Raw genomic sequence first — 16,745 nt, 5'->3', positions numbered from 1 at the left:
TTTTATAGCTGCTAGGCGTAAAGAGTTCACCGTTCAAAGCGGGATGTTTATTGCGGGGGAGGAGCCGCAAATTTAAATATTGCCCCCGTGTGGTAAAATGTCTAATTACGCACTGCATTAGTTTAATCTATGAAAAAATTACGTCAGACGAAATTCTTAACGATCAATTAGTCGATCGTCGATTAATCATGCCCATCCCTAACGGCTACTTGCCAAAATTAAAAAATAGCTTCACATGGTGTGTCTTTTTACAATTTATTTGTTACCAGTAGGGATGGGCGTGAGGAATCGATTACTCGAGTACTCCTCGTTACAAATTAACTCGGTTGGTGGACAGGCAAACTCGAGTTTGCATATACACACACAAACAAAGTTTTCTGAAGCAAATGTATCAATTTTCTGTGCGGCGCCACTAACGCATGCGGTGGGCACAAAGCAAATGAAATGTATAAAATTTCTGTTTGGCGCATTCCGTGCCGTGTGCAAGCACGCCAGAATTCAAAAAGTTAAGAGATGGCGGTTAAAGCAAAGCGCAGCGAAGAATTTAAATACTTCAAAGAAATAGGAGATCATAAGGTGAAATGTAAAATATGCCAAGCGAAATCGAGCTACCAGAGTACTACAAGTACTATGCGGCAACATATGCTCCTGAAACACAACGGTGAGTTCGGGAAAGCAGACCCGCAGCAACCAAGTTTGTCAGCTATTTTCACCGCTGCAAGATGCAGCTGTAATACCGGCCGTGTAGAGAAGATCACAACGCTGAGTATTTCCATAGTCCATTTGCTGCCGTTTTATTTGCAGCTTTAAATTATTTGCAATGGTTAGGCTACTTGTTTCGTTAAACTGTTACAGGCCTTGGTTCGACGTGATTTAAATTGTGAGACGTATATTTATTTTTGTAATGAAAATGTGTTTTGAACGTTTGCAAAAATAAATAACGAATACTCGAATAACTGACTGTTTTGATGGAGAATAAGCAATACATGTTTGGTTGGTAATGTTGCCGTTCATCATCAGGCCTATTCCTGCTGCAGATGCGTTGCATTCTAAAAATAGATTTGATTAAACGAGTACTCGATTGATCCTCGAGGAATTCCTTTGATCACTCGAGTTTGGAATTTACTACTCGTGCCCATCCCTAGTTACCAGCATTCGTAGTGTTGATCAGCAGAGAAATAGTCTGCCAAAGACGTTGACGTCGCTTAGCAACCTAAGACGCTGGGGTTGACAAGTTACCGGACTACTTGCGGAGTGCTACCAAAGACGTCATTAGAGGCAAAAAGTCCTTTGTTTTGTATACTTAGCAACGGTGAATTATCAAATATAATTCACCGCCTGAAGTTGTGAAGAGCCCATGCAAGTGAAAGGAGCGCTCCACGGCATTGAGACCCATGAAATAATCCATAATAATTAAATTTGATTATTATTTATTTTTTTACAAGTGGTGGGTACAAAATTAATCTTGACGAAAACTGGTTGGGACGTGTCCCCAGCGGAATCGACACCAATGGATGGCTCCCATGATGCGGAAGCATATCTCTCCTTGATGTTGCCCTGCGCCATTGAGCAGTTTTCATAGGAATAAATGGGCGCCATTTTTTTTCCGCTGTCCTTTCTTTAATAGGTCCATGATTCTGCTCCCCCTGCCTCCTCTTCCACCCTGACGGCCGCACGACTGACAGCACTATATTTTATATGGTATTTATATGTTCCACTGTGATAACTTATTTTACTTTTGTAAGCCAATATTTTCAAGGTCAGTCAATAAATACTTGACTTACAACGCTGCCGGACATATTTTCTCCTATTTTTAGCATTAGATCCATGTAAATAATTAATTGTGGCGTACACCATTTTTTTATAATGTAGTTGTCATCTAGTGGACACAAGAAGGATCTCTGTATGAGCTTAATGCACCTATTGAATGGGTCACCTTGATCATTATCAGATAAATAGCCCACCTGAGATTTCTTTCAGGAGCCACCACTACCCTCGAATGTATGATAACAGCATATAACACTGTCAAGCATGAGTCTTCAACAAGGGTCCGAGGGCCCTGGGGGTACTCAGAGTTGATAGGTGAAATGAAATCTGATGTGCACATTTTTGTCTTTAACCAGCATTATTATTATTAAGTCATTTACTGACTTGAAAATAATATGTTAGGATAAGTGAGCTAGCCACTCAATGCTAGACTTTCAAACTACATCTACGTCCAGTTTGAACATCATCCTGGAGATCAGGCGATCTCTCAACAACTGACAAATACTGGCATCAGTCCCACATGTGTTGTGTAGAGCAGAGGGTGAGACTCAGTCTACGCTTTAATAAAATGTTTATTAGAAGTGAACTCAGTCTACGCTTTAACACAATGTTTATGAGTAGTGAACTAAGTCAACGCTTTAGTACAATGTTTATTAGTAGTGAACTCAGTCTAAGCTTAAATACAATGTTTATTAATAATAATAATAATAATTGGATTTTATTACAATGTTTATTAGGCTACGTTTACATGATGACGGTCTGAACAAACGACGCAAAAGTGGCGTTGCATCATCGGGAGGAAATCTGCGTGCATACGGTGACGCAAAAGTGTGTGGAATTCGATTGGGTATGCATGTCAGGAGGCTAGGTGGTGCTGTGATACAATATCACACAACACCGCCATGTCTGAGCGCATGCGTAGAACCGTCCTTCTTCTCTTATCTGCGCCGCGAAAACCAAACATAAATACACATCCTTCTCTGTTCAGTAATACTATCTGTACATATCCTGTACATTTCGTGGAAAGACTCCTGTACGTTTATTAGAGCAGCCAGAGCAGCTTGACGGTCCGACGCATGGAAATAATCAAACATGTTTGTTTATTTCCCTGTACTGGGGCATGTATGTGACGTAAGCGCGTGCGCGACGTGAGCAGATCTGAGCAGAGTTTTGCGTCTTGGCAGTGTAGACGGAAACGCTACGGCGGAGCGTATTCAAGTTTTCCACTCTGGTTTCAGATTTTTGCGTTTTTAAGCCCCAAAACGCTGTCCCCGTCTAAACGAAAGGCACTTCCGATAAAATATTTTGTCGTTTTAACCCGCAAGCGTCCTCGTGTAAACGGGGCCTTAGTATTGAACTCAGTCTACGCTTTACCCTCATGCATGTTGCAGAAAATATACAATAGCGACCCCTGGCGTCACATTTTATGATGACACGATACGGTGCAACACCGGTCCGCCAAAATATTGTCTGACATAGTACCGGTCCGTGGCGCATCAAAGGTTGGGGACTGCTGGTGTAGAGGATGGACAATTGTATGATACTAAACCGACTATGGTTTTCCATTGAGCATCTGAGAGAGCACCACAATGGCTTTTGAGAGAAGATAACAGATTGTTAGATCTTGGCCTGAATGATCATCGAGGTGAAGAATGGTCCTCTGTGACTCTTGTTCAGCCGGAACTTGTTAGTTGCAATACGTACAATTCAGAGACCCAGAAACTCTGAGTCCGTAAATACGAAAGCTCTCATTTATGTCCCTTGGCATGAAGATGAATGTTCATCAGGGTTAATAATCCCATTGAGATTCAGAATCTCTTTTACAAGGGAGTCCTGGCCAAGACCACAGCATATAGTTCCATATAAAATATACATTAAAAAACAGACAACATAAAACAGAAAAAGACAATTAGCAATTTAACATCATCTCAACATGTTCCCCAGCAACGTTCAATATAAGCACATGTGCATTTAGTACTCAAATAGTCCTTTATCCTAGTTTTAAGCTGCTCATTTTTGGAATGCAGTCTATTTTAAGGTGGCTCTGTAGTTTATATCAGGATGTGGGTGCAAAAACTTTAAAGGTCCCATGGCATGCTACTTTATGGAAGCTTTTATAAAGGTGTTAGTGGGCCCCTAATACAGTACTTGAAGTTGTTCAAGAAATTCAATGGTGAAGAATTACAGCCACTATGAGCCAGTCCCACAATGAGCGCTCCACAAACGTTCAGTTATAAGGGGCGGGTCAACGTAGAGGTTGGGGGTGTGGCCCTGAGCAGCTTGCGGACACAGTACCATTCGCTTGTGTTTACAGTGGATGTATCGCAATGGCGAGGCGCACACAGGTTTTGGCCGTGTTCCGTAAATATTCTAGAACACTCCGGGTGCTCCAGCGGGAGTCCTGAGTATCTATATCTAAAAAATATCATATTATACATAGATATCTAAATCATATTATATAATATAATAATATGATTCAATATATATTATCACGTCCCGCTGCGGGGGTGCCTCGTGCCGGTGGTGCCTCATGCTGGTGGTGCCATGGCAGCGGGCAGCAGGGCTCCGGTGGGAGACAATCGTGGGCAACAATCCCTTTCTCCTCCATGTCGCGTTACATGTACTTCAGGCAGTCGAAGCCAAAGTTCCTTTCCCCCAATTCCTTCTCAACCATGGCTGTGATAACCCCCACCACGAGTCCGTCAGAGAACCTGACGTGTTATGCGCCATAACACGTAACAGCAGAACGGTTATCCAAATAACAAAGAAGTGTACAACACTTTCAGTACAGTATGTGTATTCACACACATACACACACACACACGTGACGCTCGCAGAGTCGTAGCTCATTGTCTCATTTGCGGGCCAAATTCTCTTGGCCGGAAAAGGGGAGGTTACATGTTTAAATCGGCAAAAAAATGCAAATCGGCAAGTCTGAGCTTTGTTTTTTCAAAGGCGGAGCAGGATACCTGGTGCTCGATTTACACCTAATGCCATCTCTAGCTACTGGGGGACCATAGACAGGCTAGGAGAACTCATTAATGTTAGAAAACCTCATAGTGATTTTCATGCCATGGGACCTTTAAAGGGACTCCCACCGAAGAATGTTCGCGATCGGAGAATGTCATACATGATTTACCCATATGATCAAAAGAGAACATACTTAAGGCAGCAATTCGCCCAATGTTGCGTTATAAAGAAAAATATATAATGCTCCAACCTACGATTATGCAAAGAAGGACAACCAACACATTCATACAAGCTACAGTGATCAGTACGAAAAACAGAATTAGTTACAAATCTAAAAGTGCTTGCACACCGCCGCGAGGCAACCACCTTTATAACCGCCCTTATAACTGCTTCGCTGCCAGAGGGTTCAGCGCGGCAGTGTGAAGGGCCAGGCATTTTCAAAAGCGGCTGCTGCTGCTGCTGCCGCCGAAAGTTTCAGCATGGGGAAAGCTGAGCGGTAGGGCAAAATCTGTGCGCGTTCACGTGGGCGGCAACCGCTTCCTGGTCAACAGCCGCTTTTGTAACCGCCTCTCCTCTGCCGCCCTTCCCCCATTGAAATGAATAGAGGCGGCGAGTTGGCACGCGGCGGTGTGAAACCTGCTTTAGTGCTGCATGGTATACTGAATCCAGCATTTTCAGAGAAGATGATTGGCCTGCATGTATAAATATCACAATAATCCAGTTAAGACAGAAATGCTGCTTGGATAAGTATTTTTCTCACACTAAAAGGGGAACAGCATTTGTTTCTATGTTTTTTGTTATAGACACTGTTAGAACCAAGATATTTTTAGACTGGAACTCGTTCAATAATTCTTATCTAGTGTAACAATCTGAAAACATCGTTAGTGTTCCTTCCTTCATTTTGACGAGCACATCATTTTAGTTTTTTCTGAGTATAGTACAAGTCTCAATTTGTGGAGATTCTCCTGAATAGTGTTGAAAGCAGATTGCTGGTCTTCTCTGGCACTTGCTAAGGATGAGGTAGAGCAATACGAAATGGCGTCATCCATACAAAGATGACACTTTGCTTTTGTCAAATTTATATAGTCATTTATATTTATATATATGTCATTTATATATAGTAAATAAAATTGGCCCCTGGTGGACACCATTTTTTGTATAAGTAAGGAGTTTGAGGATACATCATCAAGCTGAACACTTTGTGACCGGCCCCTCAAGTAGTTGCCAAACCAGTTGAAAGCTTTTAAAGACATTGCAATATCCACCAATCTCTCAGTAAATTTATATGCACAGCTTAATCTGATTAAAGCCATAGTTCGTCTATGCTCCTCAATCGGACAACTGCAATCGAGTATACACGGCTGTGAGAAAATCAAATCATTGGCCGAAGCATTTCATAACCCGGTATGATAGGTGGCGCTGTACCCATTTCAACTAGTAGTAATAGAGCCACCGGTTGACCTCTTTACATCACTAACAACCAAACTCAGGCGGCATTCGAGAAAGATGTTTTCAATAGACAGCTGTCAGTTCACTTCGGGTCCATGTCATTTCTCCGACGCTCCATTGTTGTGGAGTCCGCATATGGCAATAATCCCTTTCTCCTCCATGTTGCGTTTCAATCTGGATTTCAGAGAATCAACGCCAAAGTTCCTTTCCCCCAATTCCTTCTCCACCATGGCAGAGATGTAGGTCGGAATGAAGCGGCCACCGATTGACTGGTTGGGTACTTTATGCAAACTGCGAAGTTCGACTCAGTTAAACGTACACGTTTGCACAGACACAACTGGACTCATTCATTCACTAAACTGACACATGCAACCACTCGCTCTCCTCGCTCATCCACTCACTCGCTGAAGTCACTCACACACACATTGCCATTCTCGCACACGCACATACACTACTCAGGGCTCCAGATTGCGACCAATTTGGTCGCACATGCGACCAAAATATTTAATAGTGCGACTAAAAAAAAATTCTAGGTGCACCTGACGCTGCTCGGGTGAAAACATATTTTTTTTGCACAAGCGCAGCATCTCTATGGTCGACTGATTTGCTGTCACCAATAAGAGACAGAGCTCAGGGCGTTTCTTTGCCTCTGATTGGCTGTCGTCTTTTTCACTGCTCTAAGTGTGAGTTAAAAAAATGCGATCGACCTGAACAGGATGAGCGCCAGAGTTGCCTAAATGAAACAGAAAAGAAAATAAACATGACAAAACGAGTGAAAATGGAGAGAGTTAGAAAAATTGAAAGCTTTTTCATTAAGAAATCCAGCCAAGACACGGAGACCTCGGCGACGGTCCCTGGGAAGATGCCAACTGCCCCCGGTCCTTCGGCGATAACATAAGATTCGGAACCAGAGGAGACAACCGAGTCTGAGATTGAGCACGGCCCCGAGACTCAAATTAAAAAGCCCAAAAATGTACTCTTTCAGACATGACTGGTTGACACAATTTTCCTGGCTGAGATACGAGAAAGGACGGAATGCAATGCATTGCATTTACTGTCGGGAGTGCGGTCAGAATATGGCCGGTAATAGTGCATTCGTAGGTGAGGCAACGACGTTTCGAATCGAAACGTTAAAAAAACACATGTCCAAAAAGCATACAATATGCCGTGACAAATGTGTAGATAAAGTGGCCCCTACCCCAGCTGCAGGCAGCAGTAATCAGGTCCTCGGAGGAATCCGAAAATTATCATAAAATGTAATGTTGCATACAACATTGCAAAGGTGGAAATGCCTTTCACCAAATTTAAGTCAGAGATTATTTTGATGAAGAAAAATGGATTATACGTAATTCCGATTTACAGCAATGATACGGCATGTGCCCAATTTATTGGTGTAATAGGAGATACATTAAAGAAGAAGACAGCTGTGGACGTTGGTAAACTGCAGTCAAGTGAGCCGCCATTCATTCATCCGCGGTTAAGCCAGCCATCACACAAAATCTTTGTGCGCCTTTACTCTAAACAACCTTTGGGTGGTATCTCGCAACGTTTTCAAAATAAAACCCTTCACCTACGTGTGTAGGTATATAGAACTAGTACAGGTCCTGGGGAAGATTTGTATGCGCTTCATTTAGCGGAGACTATCTCAACTGTTATAGACTAATATTACCCCACTGAACAACATGTGATGTGTGCCAAAATCTCTATCCGGGACGAAAGTCCTGAAAATGACCACTATAGGTGACACTATTATCACAATACAGGTGAATGGGAATTTTCTGAGGTGATCACAATGTTCACAATGACCATGATTATGAGGTCAAAGAACAGTGTAAGCATTTTGATTTGATATAAATAAAATGGCAAAAAAAGTTACAACTATTACGTATTACATACAACTAGCAACATACAGGAATTGCCAGTTATTAATTAACCTAAACTTTAAAGGCTTACATTTCCTAGCTGTTCTTAATATTGCTGTCATCACCTCCAACTTTTTTTTCAACAAAAGTTTACTTGGTAGCCATAGTAACCTGAGGTCGTAGCAGAGCACATGGCTGTCAAGCAAGATGACTTGTGAGATCAAGAAAAGTAAGGAAATCTACTCTTTTTTTTCTCTGTGTTGGCGTGTACACTTATAATGTATCATTATCATATGAGTTGTAATCTTGTGTGATTAAATAATTATAATGAATTTGTATCAGTTTTATATCTAATGTGGTGTGTATTGTAGCTAGCTAACTACAGCTTGTTACCTAGCTAGCTGCTAGCCGCTAGTGTTTTGTTTAGTTTTTTTGCAAAATGGGGAAAATGTCATCACCAGTAAATCAGAACTTGTGATCAAATAGTCTCAGACAAGTTGATGAAGTTTCAGTGTCTTCATATCATGAAGTTATTTCTCACAAAGAACAGATATGTTGGTACATACCAATAACTCATATTTGAAACCTTATTTTACAAAATTTCAAAAGATCTGGAGAGAGTGAGAGAACAACTCATATAGATAATAATAAAATTGGACTGGGCTACAGCGGGAAACATGGTAAGATAAGCTTTAATTCATTTATTTTATTTTTGGGGTTATAAAATAGAAAAGTGACATGCCATGCGTAATACAACTTTTGATTGAAGTAGGAAATATTTTATGGTAGAAAAAAAATAGTCTAGCTTTTTTGAGCAACCTAACAGTATATAATTGTTTATTTTCAGGATGAAGTACCTCTCACAGCTCCTTGTGCTTCACCTAAACCAATCAAATTAGACGAGTGCATCCTATGTCAGAAGAAGAAGCAATCCGAGTACCTCTCTAGTGGTGAAATTGGCAGGGGTGTTATTGTTTCGCTTGCCAAACATACTAAGATATGTGATACTCGAACTGCTAGGGTTCTTCAACTGACAGTGCAGGAGCCGGAGATCATAAAATACCACACCAAATCCTGCTACAGAACTTTTCAAAGGGATATGGCTAAGGCTGATCACACAACCCAGCCATTAGAACAGTCTGAGCCATCTCAGCAGAGACCTATTAATGATCCAACTGAGCGTCGAAGCAGAAGATTTAAGACCCGTGTAACTACAAATGTATGTATCTTTTGTGGTTCAGATTGCAAAACAGTTAAACAGAAGAAAATACACAAATTGTTCAGAATCTGTGAAAAACCGATGGCCCAGAAATTACTAAACGCGGCCATGTTGTTCAAGGACCATGTGTACACCCAAACAGTGGTAATGTGCGAGGCAGATGATGTTTTTGCGGCTGATATCCAATATCATGACCCTTGCCGTAAAGAGTATTAAAGAGTATAGTAAGTATAATGCCAAAATTGAGGACATCCTGAAAAATCTTGAAAAGGAGGATTCAATAACAGCTGAGGACAACTCATTGAAGGCTAGATTTTTGGCTCTTGGGCTTGATTTGAGCAAAACATCATACAGTCTGACTTCCATCAGAGACGGACTCAATGAAGGTTCAACTCAAGTAGTGTCAAACCGAGCTGCAAAGCAGCTAATCATTGAGCTGTATGGAGACAATGTCTGCTTTACATACCCAGGTAACAAACGAGCATCTCAGATGGTACTTTCCACCAACAGTTCTCCAGAGGTCTTGGTAGAGTCCCTGAGAGTTTCACCTGTCAGACAGGTGGCAACTGAGCTGGCGCAGGAGTTGAAGGAATACAGCTTTGGACTACAGAAGAGCTTCTGTGAACCACAAGACCTCCAAATGTCAAATGACATTTTCATTAAGAACCGACCACAAAGATGGCAGGAGTTTTTCTCCTATATGTTTAAGGGGAAAACAACTTACCACCTGAAGACTGATGTAGTCTTTCAAATTCTGCATAACATCCTTACCGAGGGCAAGGAACCAACACCTTTTCATGTTATGGTGGCTCAAGGAGTGCACAGTCTGACACGTTCAAAAGAGCTGGTGACTGCTCTTAACCATCACGGAATATGTGTCAGTTACAACACGGTCAAGAGGATTGATGTTGACCTCGCTGAACGTATCATCACTACAGCAGGTAACAACAGAGTACCTCTCCCTGCTGTCCTAGAAGCAACAAGCCCATTAAATGGGGCAATGGATAACTTTGACCACAATGAAAGCACCCTGGCAGGAACAGGCTCCACACATGATACCATCCTTGTTATCTTCCAAAATGTTCCAATCAGTGTAGAGAAACCATCAGCGGAAAGTGAGATCTCTGCAAGGTCCGTTGATACTCAGAGCCGGACCACAGTAAAGCTTAGGTCTAAAGTCCTTTGCCAAAAGATTATCAGGATGGGGCCAGTAAAAGAGCGCGGGGAGATACACCTTGACTATAAGGTATCAGAGCCTACTCCAAACACAAAGAGCTCCACCATTGAAGCATCAGAAGTCTTAGATATGACGAGAGACCCCTCTTCCACAACAACTGACGGCTATGCTAAAGCAACCGAGTCCACCAAGTCAATAAATACAGACTATTTTTTGTGGATGGCCAATCGCTTCTCCAAAAAAGTTACACATGTCAGTGACAGTGTCCCAGGATTTACAGCTCTGAGAAGCGCAACTGTGAATGCCAACTTTCATCCTACCACCAAAATTCTTACCCCCATCCTTCCTTATCCCGCAACAACATTTGATGCAATCTTCACCACAATGATTAACTTTCAGGATGTGCCTAAACAGAAGGGAGATGCCTGTGGTGGTTTGTGGGCCGACGAAGGTGTGTACCGTATTGCCAAGGAAATCCAACTTATGAAACCAGGCCAGTTTAATAATATATTCCTTGGTCTAGGTGGGTTTCATATGGAGAAAATTGTGTTGGCCTGTCTTGGTACATACCTGGAACCCTCTGGAATTTTTGATGTTCTAGTTGAAACAGAGTGCTACGGTACTGATGTCATTAAGACCGTGATCTCTGGTTCTCACTATGCTAGGGCCCGCACTGCCCATTCAATGATACACAAGGTCCTCACATCCATGATCTTGGAAGCATTCCTCTCCAAATACCCTGACAGAAAAACAGAGATAGAGGCACTGCAGGTCAACTAGAAGTCCCAAGAGCCTTCAAATGAAGAGTGGAACACCAAAAAGGAGCTTTCTAACATCATCAATGCAGCCTTTCAAGTCTACCTTAAGGAACAGGCATTGCAGTCCCAGTCCTTTAATTACTGGAGCACATATGTTTCTGACTTGTTCCCAATATTGAGGGATCTGACCAACTCTCTGCGCTCTGGAGACTGGATTCTCTACCTCAGTGCAATAGAGAGGGCAACTTCACTGTTCTTTTTTGGGAGAACAAACTATTGTCGATGGACACCATTATTCCGGCAAGACTGCTATCAACTGAAGGAGAAGTTCCCACTCCTCTATGACTCATACATACATGGTGGATTTGTTGTGAACACCACCAAGAAAGGTAGTGGAGTGCCATTTGACCAGGCACTAGAGCAGTGTTACAACCGGCCGGCCAAAGTGAGTGGAGGGATAATTGGGGTCACCAGGAAGAAGGAAGCAGTAGCTCTTTGGGGAATCATCAAGCATAAAAAGGACCAGTATGTTGATCTCCTTGAGATGAGGGATGATGTTGGAGGAGAACTCTCGCTTCATCATGACTTCAACCCGAGCACTACAACTAAAGTAGTTAAGATGGTGCAAGACATAGAGGAATATCTCCTCAATGTATGCAGTCCTTTAAGAGACCAGGGCATGCTTAAGAATGTTCTCACTGGAGAAATTGTGACCAAGGTAAATGTCGACAAGTTGCTGTGCTGCATCACAGAGGGCAGTGCTACTTGTGCTCAATTTACCGATGATCGACTCAGAAATAAGTCGGTATCGATACACTCGACTATTAGTAAAGTCAAGTTTACTTTGCCAAAGACCACCTTGAACTTGGCTTCCAAAGCAGACATCAAAGATGAGACAATCAAAGCTCTCATGTTTATTGAGTACGGGTGTCACCGGGGATTCACAGTTGAGGAGCTACTCCAGCATGAGATCACCAACTCTGCATTCTTCTTGGTTGACAAAGACGGTTACTTGAGGAAGAGTGCCAAATCACAACTTGGGACTGAGCTGTTGAAGTTGTGTCCACAAATAGATATAAAAGGTCCAGTTACCCCCCCGCAAACACACGCCATCATTATCGACTTCATGGCATTGGTGAGAAAGGTCTCCTTAAAGAAACTTGATCCACCCATCAAGACATTCCACGACTTTGCTAATGCTTTGACATTTATGGTCACCAAAGCTGGAGGCGACTGTGATGAGATCCATGTAGTTTTCGACACTTACCGAGAGGACAGCATCAAACATGGAGAGAGGGAGAGAAGAGGAAAATCAAAAAACATGGTTGTCCTTGATTTGGTATCACCAAACCAAAATGTTCCAGTGGTATTAGAGAACTTTTGGTCATCTTCCATTAGCAAAACTGCTTTTCAGGCATTCTATGTTGAGTGGCTGACCACCAATTACAAAGGCACCAAACCACTATACCTTGGTATATCACCACAGGCATGGATTGTGTCAGCAGCGAGTGCCACTCCATTCCCTCGGCTCAACTGCACACACGAGGAAGCTGATGACAGGATGATGTTCCATGTGCAGGACATTTTAAGTCACCGCACAGGATCTACATCACTGACACTGTCATCGGGTGACACAGATGTCTTTGTGTGCCTATTATACCACATAACAGTCAATTGGAGAAGTCTTGGCCTCCAAGAGCTCTGGCTTATCCGTAACTCAGGAGTTAAAAGATCAATATTACCACTTCATGATATCTGCAAAGCACTGGGAGACGAGCTCACACAGTGCCTCCCAGCACGACATGCGCTGACTGGGAGTGATACAACTAGCAAAATTTCAACTAAACTTGCAGCTCTGAACACTGTCCGCAAACCAGACAACTCTTATCTGATTCTCAATTTCAACTGTCCACAGCTAACAGAGAGGCTGAAAGATTCTTGGTCAAATGTCTCAAACCATCAACAGACATGGAGACATTTGACGACCTGCGCATTGCTGCGTTCGATAGTAATGTCCTCAAGATGGACTTTGAGAGAGCTGCTTGCACCTCAACTAATGCAGGAAAACATATACAAAGAGCCTATTATCAACAGCAGCTTTGGGTCCAAGCACCATTTACAGACGCCACCTCAATCTTAAATGCAGATGCTTATGGTTTTATAAGAAAGGGCAGTTTATTAGTCCCTGAGATTGTAATCTCAAAACCTGAAGGGTTGCCAGATCCCTGCTCATGTGCCAAATGTGCACACAAGAATGGATGTCCCTGTCGGGTAGCTGGTATCCGTTGCTGCAAGTACTGCAAATGCAAGGGAGGCAATAGTTGTAAAAATCCTATCACTGAATGAGCTCTCATCATCATCGCCTTACCTGGATTCCATCAGTACCTGGACTTGACGTGTTACCTTGCAACACAGGGAATTAACCTGCTGCTTTGTAGTTTTCACTTTAAGTTAACGTTCTTATGATATTAGCAAGGTTGGATATAAAATGTCTGTATATCAATAAAATGCTTGTTTTCTTTCTTTGAAAAAAGGCCTGTGTTTGTATACAATTGTATTTATAACCCCACCCCCACCCCCACCCCAAACACACACACAGCATCCACCCTGGAGACACAATTAGAACTATCAACCCAGAATTCTTACACTGTAAACATTGTGATCGCCTAAGAAAATCTGTAGCTTCAAGAGTTTATATGTACGCATATTTAATGAGATTGCCTAATTTGCATCTTTTATTTATTTTTGAGACAAAGTGTAATACAAAAAGTATTTCTATTAAGTTGAAGATTAATCTGGTAGAAATTGATTAGGATATCTATAAAGGAAAAAAAAAGTCCCATTCACCTGTATTGTGATAAAAGTGTCACCTATAGTGGTCATTTTCAGGACTTTCGTCCCGGATAGAGATTTTGGCACACATCACACATTGTTCAGTGGGGTAATATTAGTATATAACATTTGAGATATTCTCCGCTAAATGAAGCGCACACAAATCTTCCCCAGGACCTAGACTAAACACTAGATGTCTTACGGCGGCGTCTAGAACGTCCGCACTTGCGACCATCTTGCCAGTCAGCTGCTCACCCATAACATTGTGCTGGTAGTGGTACATGTACTTTTTAAATAACCATAACTTGCTACATTTTCAACCGGTTTAGCAGCGGTTTGGTTTCTTACAAACGTTATTAACGTGGTTATAATATTGTACCTATTTTAGAACATTATTAAAAAAAAAATTAGAATCTAACATAATTATTCATCAGTATCAAGTATGCAGTGCCGTAACTACATCTCTGACGTTTATAACAAAATAAACCGTTTCAAAATACTACCAACACAGTGTTATGGGTGAGCAGCTGACTGTGGCAAGTTGGCCGCCAGTGCAGACGTTCGACTCCATTGGCCAGCAGAATATGCAAATGTAAGTTTTTCAAATGACATTTTCTCAAAATCTATACTGTAAAATCACATGGTTCCTTGTGTACAAGTAGTCAGTACAACAGTTAGTATGGTCCTATCAGTCAGTAAGTGGCGAAAATATGCATATGTGAGTTTTTTTATATATATATATAATTGGGCTTAAAATAAAGTATTTCTCTACACCTTATTGTTGTTAAAAAATCATTCACATTATATTAAAGTTATGGAAAGCTATAAAAAGGTGACGTTTTGACGTTAAAGGCGACGCAATTAAAAAAAAAAATAAGTTAGGCGCACCAGTGCAACCAATGCAAAACGTTAGTCTGGAGCCCTGCTACTTTTGTAACAGAAACATAGTGTTTACTGAATGCATGTTGATGGTAATAAACTTCTAGGGGGTAACTACATTGGCACAACACCGGCTTCCTCCATCTTCTTCTCCACCTTTTTAAATAAATTGCCGTTTCTCGTTTTCCGACGGCAACAACAACACGACTATCGTCTTCTTATACTTCTTATAGGAAAAGATCTTGATCATGCACAGAACGCGAAATCTGATTCCAATCGAATTGACCGTATATATGCACGCCTAATGCGACTATCAATCGAATAATCTAGGGTTCTTCAGACTATGAGTAACCTGATTCGATTCAAATTTTATTAAGACTAAGGCGTAACCATGCATCTTAATAATCCAATCATAGTCGGACTAAGCCAAAAATTCGATTTGCTTGAGTGTCATGTAAACGCACTGTCTGAGACAGGACAGAGTGGTCAACCTCAGCAGTCTTACCTGAATGTGTTGCAGGATTTTTTGAACACACCAGTGGCCGGTTTCTCTATACTTCTCGACCAGATCCTGGTCCCGTTCCTCTGTCAGCTGTTGTACCAGGCTCAGCAGCATCATGGGCACAGCCATGCTGTTCATAGGCTCGTCTCCAGGAAGCTTGGTCCTACCAAGTTCTGACGGGTCCACTCTGACCCAGTGAATGATATGATCCATCATCTGTTCTGCTTCTGCCTAAAAAAACAAGGAAAATTACCAAATGGAATTTTATTGTAATCCATATATGGTCTTCTGATATAACGTGCATTCAATCAGACCAGATAAAATTGTCATTAAGTTTCTGCCTTTCCCTGGAATATTAAAGAATATTTAAGAAATGAAGATCTGAAACAAAGTGAAGTAACGGCATATTTTCGGCCGAAAATGGCCCAAAAGCGCATTTTCGTTTTTCTGCCGAAATACTTTTATCACCGAAACAACACGGCCAAAACAGAAATTTGTGATGACGCAAACAAAAAGCGCGGCCAGCACAGGCTTGTCTGGAAGCGCCAATATGTCTGCGGTGTGGACGTTTTTCAATGTTTCTGAGAAAGACCCACGTATAGCGATTTGCAAAAATTGCAATGCCTTGATTTTAATGAAGTTAGTACACAGTCATAGCCATAAATGCAATGGTATTAGGTTTGCCGCGGTGTGGACATTTTTACACCAAGTAATACACTTGTGTCAACACCGGTATTACCGAGTATAAACGGCATAAACTTTGAAACTAGGTCAACGCCATCTTCTCCGTCAACTGTCCTCTCACACTCTGTGACAGCGTCTGGCAGCGCGCCGATTCTCGGTGACAGCGTCTTATATAGTTCTATATATAATAGCATAATATAATTTTATATATAATATGACGGCCAAAAGCTCTGTTCGCCTCCGCATGGCCGTAGTGCGGGGAGCTCTCGTAGGGATTTGGCTCCGCAGGGTTTGTTTACCGGCGTTGCTATGGTTACCGGTCTTGTGTGTTCCAACGCCATTAGGTAGCCTATCTATTAGGTTTGTATATATTTTTTTCTTTATGTAAAAATACATCAAAAATAAAATAAAAAATAACTTTTTTTTTTTAATCAAATAGGCCTAAAGATGACGGCAAATATATTTTTATTACTGGAAAAAAATAACTCGGTGTTGGCTTCAACACCGGTAATACCATATACCGCGGCAACCCCAAATGGTACTACTAATAATAATAATTAATAATAATTTCTTTCGGTGTTTGGTTTTCGGTTTTCGGCCTTGGTTTCCTCATTTTCGGATTTCAGTTTCGGCCAAGATTTTTCAT

The 16,745-nt window shown here is 41.7% G+C and overlaps 1 protein-coding gene across 2 annotated transcripts in view; it reads right to left on the bottom strand.

The window, feature by feature from the left end:
* The window catches only part of renbp (renin binding protein), a 117,187-nt gene that overhangs the window by 66,968 nt on the left and 33,474 nt on the right, over positions 1 to 16,745 (bottom strand). For both annotated transcript variants that reach the window (XM_030369214.1, XM_030369215.1), the window contains exon 6: positions 15,419 to 15,646. In XM_030369214.1, coding sequence (XP_030225074.1) covers positions 15,419 to 15,646 — 228 coding nt within the window. The remainder of the gene's footprint in view (positions 1 to 15,418; positions 15,647 to 16,745) is intronic.

The sequence above is a fragment of the Gadus morhua genome, chromosome 10 (assembly GCF_902167405.1).
Source record: "Gadus morhua chromosome 10, gadMor3.0, whole genome shotgun sequence".
Lineage (NCBI taxonomy): Eukaryota > Metazoa > Chordata > Actinopteri > Gadiformes > Gadidae > Gadus > Gadus morhua.
Note: the sequence above shows the minus strand (reverse complement) of the source record. Positions and strands in the feature narration are given on the sequence as shown.